The sequence below is a fragment of the Acanthopagrus latus genome, chromosome 20 (assembly GCF_904848185.1).
Source record: "Acanthopagrus latus isolate v.2019 chromosome 20, fAcaLat1.1, whole genome shotgun sequence".
NCBI classification, from domain to species: domain Eukaryota; kingdom Metazoa; phylum Chordata; class Actinopteri; order Spariformes; family Sparidae; genus Acanthopagrus; species Acanthopagrus latus.
The window spans coordinates 22,380,816-22,389,362 of record NC_051058.1 but is presented as its reverse complement, the minus strand read 5'-3'; the positions used below and the strand labels follow the sequence as shown (position 1 = coordinate 22,389,362).

Below are 8,547 nucleotides of genomic sequence, written 5' to 3'. Positions count from 1 at the left end.
GTGAACTTCTCAGCTTCCTATCAGAGGGAAATAAAATATGGTGCTAAGCAGCGATAAAACAGCGATGCTTCACTCAGCACAGACGGATGGATGATGTTTACGTAGCAGAAAATCATGTCGCAGTATGTTGCATCCTGAGTTTTTAAACTCTGTCTCTTTATTTGCTAAATGCTCCACCATGTTCACCAGCTACTCATTTAAACCTCCTTTCCACTGTTCGAAAATCCCACTCAAACCCGCTAAGATCAGCTTTTGTGTGCAGCGTGAATGTGTAAACTAAATTCCAGTGCGTGAAGTGGAGCAGGTTATCAACATCCGGTGGTGGATGTTCTGCGTAAATATGGGAAGGATTTTGGATGCAGTGTTGGAGGTGGAGCTCCGTTCATTCCTCTGAAACCTGCTCAGTGTCGTTTTAAAGCAAAAGAAGTTCGACTTCCCGGGTATGAAAGCACCTGGATCACCGACCGAGCCAGCTAACTTCAAGTTTAGCACCTGGCTAACTTGAAGGGGGATAAAACTAATTAATCATGCAGCTTTTCAGTTGTTATTGGACCGAATGGCTCAAATTGTTTCCGGCGCATTCGTGATGTGAAATCTGGACGGGCTGCTGCACCAGCAGGAAGTGGGAATGAGGTCAATGCACGTTTAAAAAAACCCGTGTAGACCCGCTGATGCTGGTGGAAAAGCAGTTTTACTGTCTCATGACAGTGAACTGAAACTTGTATTAATCTGAAAGATGACTGTATGTTGTAATTCCAAGATACTAATATTAACTTGAATATTCCCATTTTAAGCTACGTTATACTTTCACTACAATTAACGAGTACATATTGTACATTTTTCTTTCTTCATGTGATGATTCAGTCGTGAAATAAATGATATTCTACTTTGCATATTCAGATTAATAATACAAAGTCAGTCCTGCACATGAAATACTTGAAATCAGAAACACTAAGTAGGAATTTTCCAGTTTCAGTTACGACGGCGATAATCTGGAGACGGAATCGCTGCTGCAGAATAAGTTTTCACTCTGGGATTTTCTTGGACTGATCTCAAGTCTGCATAAATGAGGCTCTGGAGAATCCTGATGTTTCACGCAGCTGTCAGAGAGCTGCCGCGCCCGCAGTATGTTGATGAGAGGAAGGCCGTCTTCTACATTAATGCTGGGCCACTAATTCAAGCGCCCTAATTAATGCAATCAAATCAGTTTCAAAGGTGCAGCGAAAAAAAAAAATAAAGTTCAAGGCAGACATGTTGATAAGTCTCTGGTGGTGATGCTCATCCCATCAACTAGATCCTCTCTGCTCGTTTCCTCTCCACCCCCTGGAGACTCAGCGCAGGGACTCCATCACATCCCGGCTAAGTAGTTAAATGACTGAATCTTCCCTTCTGTATATAAACTGTACGTCTCGGGGGAGAAGGACAGACTTAAGCACCAGCTGAACATGTGGTCAAACAGGTTTGTTCTTAATATAAAAAAAAAAAAACCTGTCCCACTTTGTGCTGCATACGAGAGCTCAACAATGAATCAACGCTGGTCAGTTTTCTCACTGTTATGATGGAATTAGAACAAAATCTGACTTTTTCTCCTTTTCAGACACCTGAAAGTCCCACATATGAATTTGCTGATGACCAAATAAGCTCAAATAAACGCTTTTTGAAGGATTAAACCCATTTTTAGGAGGCTAAGATGCTCATAATATTTATTATTGCTCGAGAAAAGTTAAACAACGTTAAATTTGAGATTTACATGGTAAAGATGTGCTGATATGTTCTCTATAGTGTGTTTCCTGATGTGACAGCAGGATTAATGAATGCATGTCGGCATCGTACAGTTCTGCAAACCACAGAAACTTGAAACTTTACATTTCTTTATGATGCAAGTTTGCATTTCTGAAAGTTATATTGTCTATTTTAACACCATGTGTATGATCTAGGTACATTTAACCACATGTTTGGTCGCCACAATCATGACTGTAGATGTCCCGACTTCTGTATTTTGTAGCCATGAGCACAGCTGGAAATTGTCCCGAGGTCTCCTTAAAAATCACCCTTACAAGAGTTGAAACACAGTCCTGAACTGTGGTCACTGGTTTGGTCGTGTCCTCTCACCTGCACCTCCACCTCCACCTCCTCCAGCTCCAGTCATGAAAGTCAGGTTGGAAACATTTAATGTCCACCGAGCTGGTTACACTTCACTGTTGAAGATAAATCTGTTTCATGATGAGAGAACGCTGAGGTTCAGGTCTGGTTGTGTTAAATGTTTTGGGTTAAAATTACTTTTACACTAAAGTCAAGGGAGCTTATGATGATAATGTTTGGTTGAGGCTGTGAATCGACTCCATGACTGAAGGTTGGATGATCTCCCTGTGTGCACCTGACGCCACCTGACTTCCTCCTTTGCTCCTCAAAAGACAAGAGTCATAATTATTACAACCACCAGAGGGCGTCCTCACTTCAACGTATTCTTTGTAGTACAGCTGCGATGTTTTGTTGATTTATTGATTTATTTCGTTGGGAACAATCATCAAATTTGAGCCAATTTGAAGACGTAACTTTGGGCTCAAGGAATTTTACTGATATCCAGCAGCTGCCTTATTTTTTAAAACTTAACTATATTAAAGTGATCACTGAGGTTTCTGCTCATTTTTTTACGATGTCAAGACAAACAGTTGCACGCTGAGGTGAAGTGTGTTGTGATGTTTAGACACCTGTGCGTTTTATTATTCAGGTATTTGTGTAAATGTTTACTCATCATTCAATAAATCATCTATAGACCTTTTAACAACTGTTTAACTGGACCTGCAAAGATGCTGAGGGTTCAGACGTTTGGAAGCAAAGACTGATGTTACAGCCGCACAGTGATCCTGCTGTTGTTTCCTCTCGTGCTCCGTCAAGTCTTTTATGAAATATATCGCTGCAGCTGTGGTTAGTTTTCAGTCGGCTGCAGGATGAAGTCGGCTGTGTGACGCAGGTTCGGTCTGACGCGGGTCCCACTGAGAGAGTTTATCCCACATGGCAGAGCCGCTCTCCATCTGGAAATCTCCATAATAATAGAAACCCAGGGTTCGTGCACCGCCACGCTCACCTGCAGCGCAACATAATTGTGATTGGCCCCAGTGCAAATATTTTTCCTTTGGACCTGTTTCCACTCGTTCCCGTACGCTGATACACAAAAGATCCTCCGCTTCACACAAAAGCAAAGCAGTTAAGCCGAAGTCATAATGGACTGTGTGTGTCTAAATATGTTGATGATGATGATGATACGTGTGATGTTTCCCTGTTTAACTCTGATGGATCAGAGGATCAGCTGATCGTTGTGTGTGTGCGATTGAAATTCAACACATTGTGCTCCGTCCCCCCCCCGCGGTCACATCCTCTCCATGTTGTAATCACACCCTGTGATATCGCTGCTAATCTGGAGCAGACACACCCACTCAGTCAGCGTCCTCGCCATCACCCCCACCACACACACACACACACACACACACACACACACACACTGCTAATCTGAGGTCCCATTATGCTGCCTTTTTTCCAGAGATTACGCTGTTAACTGAACACTTGACCTGCTCTCCACTCACGTGATGTCGGCGCTCGTCTGTTCTCTCTCGCGCTGTTTCCGTCGTTCCTCGTTACGTTTTTAGTTATTTTTAACTTTTATCCTCATACGAGAAACTTGTTGCTCTTCCTGCGGCACTGGACAACAAGAAACACATAACAAGCTTTAATCAAATGTTTGAACATTAATTTACCACTTTAATGGATTCAACAAAATACACTTCATGCAGGATTTGATGTGGTGCAGCGGTGAAAAGTGTGATTTTACGCGCGTACACTTATAACTGAAACAGTGACGTGAATATCCAAGAATACCCACATAATATTATTTCTTAAGATACTCATCCTACAGATAGCAGACAGTTCATTTGCAGCTTGGTCATCATCTGTCTCAGCCACGTACCACCAACATGATGCAAAATGTCGTGCGGCAATAAGAAAAATCTGCTTGTAATTTTCCAACATGACAATCACGCATTTCTGTGCAGATTGTCGGAACATACAGTATTTTGTCTTTGACTTTGCATTGTGGTGTTTGTTATACAGTTTTCGATGCTGTGAGACTAAAATCGAAAAGGTTTTCTCTCACTTTGACCTGGAAATCAGCTGAAACAGAGGATTTCATTGGTTCCTGGTGTCATTTTTAAGATAACGAGACGTCAGTAACACTTTGAAACATCATCTCATCCAGAACATTTCTGCCTGAATCTTGCACAAAGATTTTCATCAGTAATTGTTTAACAATGAAGACGCCAACTCCCATAATCCCACACTACTTATGTCACTTTGTTTTGATTAAAGAATCATTGAGTGCATTTTCAGCGAGGTAAAGAGAACTCATTAAGCTCTATAAATATACACAAATGATAACGAGAAACACGACAGAACATTCCATTAAAGAGCAGGTTTGAAAATTGACCTGTTGGTTAATTCTGTTAAGTTTGAATTAGATGTTGTTTGTCTTATAACGACCACGTAGAATATGTTTCCTTTCAGAGTTTTGCTGCGTGGGAGTTTTGGTTTGTTCTGAATCTCCATCCAGCACAAGTGGGCGGCGGGTTAACGGCTGCTTTGTGCTTACATCAAGATATAATCATTCAACAGAGGCGAATAAAAGGGATCTGAGTGAGTCATAACAAGCAATCCCAGGATTTACACGAGGAAAAAAGTGTAAGACAGCCGTCTGCAGCCTGTAAAAAATCAGCAGGAACTCCCTGGAGATGGTTGAAAATGTCACTATATGCTGACGACACTGTTCAATTAACCTTCTTACACATAATCAAGTTTTTCAAATATCAATATCAGGAAAACTGTCAAAATGTAGTTTAATTATTCAAACAAACAACACTCACACAAAACTAAACAAAAACAAAGAGATCTGTGAAGTAATATGAAGTGAACCAGCTCTCACCTTGTATTGACTAAAGGTTGATCTATCGGCAACATCTAATAACAGGGACTGTGTATATTTATTTATTGCTGTGGGCACCTAAAGCCCAGGAGCTTCACACCTTATTAAGATGAGTGATTGATATGAGCATGAACAGGGAGAAGGGGGGCGGGACACATTTAACCCTGTGCTGCTTTGATAGGAGCTTTGAATCAAAGCTGGGTGGTGTTGTTAATTATCACGGTGTGTGTGCAGATCTTCTGTAAGAAAAGCCCACCTGCCTTCAAAAGCTATCGATCAATAAGGAGAGATCTTCAAACAGCAAACGTTTATTTGAAGCGGTTTGCCGCGGATGCAAATGTTGAAGGTACGAGCTGTATGTTGACCACACATTTAAAATTAGGTGGTGATTACAATAGTGTTACATTATTGTATTATTATTGTACGACCAGCGTTTCTAAGTTGTGTCCTGTAGATTTCCTTCTTGAAGTTTAATGACATTTTGCAGCAGTATAGATTTCATGTCTTGACTTTTGTCCTTTTTACAGACCCACAACATGTAATTTAAACATGGCACCACTGTTTCCAACCGACAATAAACATAATTCCCAGTTGTAATTTCACCCCAACTTCAAATTTGCCCTTCTACCAACTCTGAACTACAAGCTAATAAAGACGGTCGGTGGTTCGATCCCCTGGCTGCAGGTCGAAGTGTCCTCGTGCTCTGGACTCCTGCTGCGTTTGTGTGTGAGAGTGTGTGAAAGCCTCAGTGTAGAAAATATTGTGAGCTCTGGATTGGAAGCGTGTCGCTCAGCGGGCTCTGACATCAGTGTCTGAATGCTCGTGTGAATGAGTGAATGTCTGAAGTGTTGCAGAGTGCTCGAGTGGTCGGCGGGCTAGAGAAGTGCTTTCAAAATGTGAGTCCATTAATCATTTCCATAAAAGAGGACGACGGACTCGAATGTAAATACATGTTAATATCTGAGTCTTTTATGTTGCAGCGTGTTGTTGTGACAGAAAATAACATTTATTAGCAGCCGAATTATGTCTGAGGTAGATATAAGAAGTATATTCAAGTATTTAATATCTACTGTATTCATTTTAGAAGATTGCACTTTTTACTCCACTACAAAAACTGATGACTGTAAAAACTGATTTTCATTTCAAATTGGTTTTAACAGCATGTTCACATGTCATCAGGTAAAAAAAAAAAAGCCACCCAAACGTTTTTTTCCACGTACAGTTTGCAGCAGCTGTATGTGGATTTACGAAGACGTTTGCAGATTTCAGCTTCGTTAGTGTTGCAGCTTTTTTCCCGCCGGATTGCGTTTCCATGACTGGGTCGATGACATCACACCGCGTGGAGTGATGCGCGGCTGAAGTAATGTAACGTAATCCCGGTGATGAGGGTTGAGGACCTGCGAGACAGTTTTGGCATCCTGCTTCCGCTGGCTTGTGTGTTTGTGTGTATGTGTGCTGAATCAGGGATGTGTAGAGATGGAGAGGTGATTACAGTCATGACACTGGGGGCTGGATTATGGAGGATTACATGCACGCACACTCGCACAACCTGACACACACACACACACACAGTTTTCCTAATGACACAAGAGTCTAAATGCAGGGCTAATACTGTCATACAAAAGGGTCGGCGAGAGAGACAGAGCAGGAGAGGGGAGTAGGGGGATGGATGTGTACTGACGGATTATCGTGAATTATGTCAAAAATATCATAAAAGTAAAGCAGCTTGTATGTTTGACTGTCGCTCTCTTTCCTTTCGTTTCCTCCTTCTCCTCCTTTCCCCTCGTTTTTTTCCCCCCTCCTTTCCAGGCAGTAGGCTGCCAACATGGCCATTCCCAGGGGACACCCTCCTCCCTCCCCCTGGCCTCCTCTCTTCCTCCTCCTCCTCTTCCTCCTCCTCCTCATCTCCTCCCCGCTCCCCCTGCAGGCCCGGCCGCTCCTCCTCCACCCGTCCATCAACGTGGCGGTGGTGTTCAGCGGCTCCAGCTACCAAACTGAGGTCAGAGGTCGCCTCAGCGGGGAGAACTTTGTGGACCTGCCCGTGGTGGTCAGCCCGGTGACCGTGCTGGTCAACGACACCAACCCCCGCGACCTCCTGACGCACCTCTGTGATACCATGGCAACAGAGAAACTGCACGGCGTTGTGTTTGAGGACGATGTGGGCTCGGGTACCGGGGCTCAGGTAAGAAATGAGTCATGCAGTTTCATGTTTGCTGATAAGACTTCCTCTCCAGAGTCACGGTGCTCAGTCACCCACATTTAAGCTGCGCGAGGCAACATCTTAATGTTAAAAAAAAACAAAAACAAAAAAGCAGCAGTCCTGTCGGCTTAAATCTCAAAGTGGAGCTACAGAAAAACAGAAGAGAAGAGAAGAGAAGAGAACTAATTGAGATTCCAAACATGTTCTGTCTTTGCTCAGATGAAATTACGGTGTTTGTGTCGGTTCTGATCATAAAGGGAGAAGAACTGACATCAAATCGTAAAAAGCAGAATGTGAAGAGACCCACAAACAGCCTGTTGCTTTACCGTTATATTACACACTGGAAAAAAGTTAAAGGTCCAGTGCGTAAGATTTGACTCCAGCCGACAGAGCGACAGGACGAAAACACTGCGAGATGCCAAAAAATCTGACACACTTGACCTTTAAATTTACTCTTCGAAAGTACAATACTTGAAAAAAAATGCACTTTTTTATTCTACAAGGACTCAAGATCTTGTTTTTATAGTATTCATGTATTATTTCCACCGTGGCTCCTGATAAGATCTTTTTATCTGAGGAAATCTGTGACATCTGCTGTTACTCACACATCTGAAAAAAATACTGTTTTACTTTGTTTATATGTGGCGGACCCTGCCACATTTCTAGCTTATAACAGTGTTCTGGTGATTTATTTTCCTCTGAGAGCAGCTTCTTTATTCACTTCCGGAAAAAAAAACAAATATTATTACCTCATTAATATTATTAATATTGAAAGTCTGAGTTTGAAGTTGAAGTTGATTTTTTGTGATTTTTGGTGAATCTGTTTTTTTCAGTAGATGTTCTGGAGCTTTTTGATCATGTCTCACAATGAACATAAATTCTTTTCACCCGGATGTTTCAAGTCCTTTTAAATGCGTTTAAAACTAAATTAAGGAGCCTGTTTTAGAAATGTGAGGAGTAGAAAGTTCAGACAAAAACAGGTAAAATACAGAAACCTGAAAAATACAACTCTGGATTTCGCAAAATCTCCAGAAAACGCTGGAGTGGATCTTGCAGTGGGATTGTTTTGTAAAAGCATGAGCTCGGTCCGACCCGACTTCCCCCTGACTGTCTCTGTTCTGTCGTCAGGTGGCAGAAGTGGCTCAGATCCTGGACTTCCTCTCCACTCAGACGTCTCTGCCCATCGTGGGCATCAGCGGCGGCTCTGCAGTTGTCATCCCGTACAAGGTACCGTCAAAATAATGACCCGACCGTGACGGCGTCAGCATGGGCTCTTCAACAGAACCTGGAGGCTGAACGAGGGCTGCTGCAGAGATGACACACACACACACACACACACACACACACACACACACACACACACACTGTTTCCTTT

The 8,547-nt window shown here is 42.5% G+C and overlaps 1 protein-coding gene across 2 annotated transcripts in view; it reads left to right on the top strand.

Moving 5' to 3' along the window:
• Window positions 1-8,547, top strand: part of LOC119010326 (glutamate receptor ionotropic, NMDA 2C-like) — a 48,375-nt gene that overhangs the window by 5,251 nt on the left and 34,577 nt on the right. Inside the window, exons 2-3 of one of the 2 annotated variants that reach the window (XM_037082382.1) lie at window positions 6,782-7,154; window positions 8,301-8,399. In XM_037082382.1, coding sequence (XP_036938277.1) covers window positions 6,798-7,154; window positions 8,301-8,399 — 456 coding nt within the window. In that variant the 5' untranslated portion in view covers window positions 6,782-6,797. Of the gene's footprint in view, window positions 1-6,781; window positions 7,155-8,300; window positions 8,400-8,547 lie in introns of those variants that run through there. The other variant, XM_037082384.1, reaches the window with a different exon arrangement.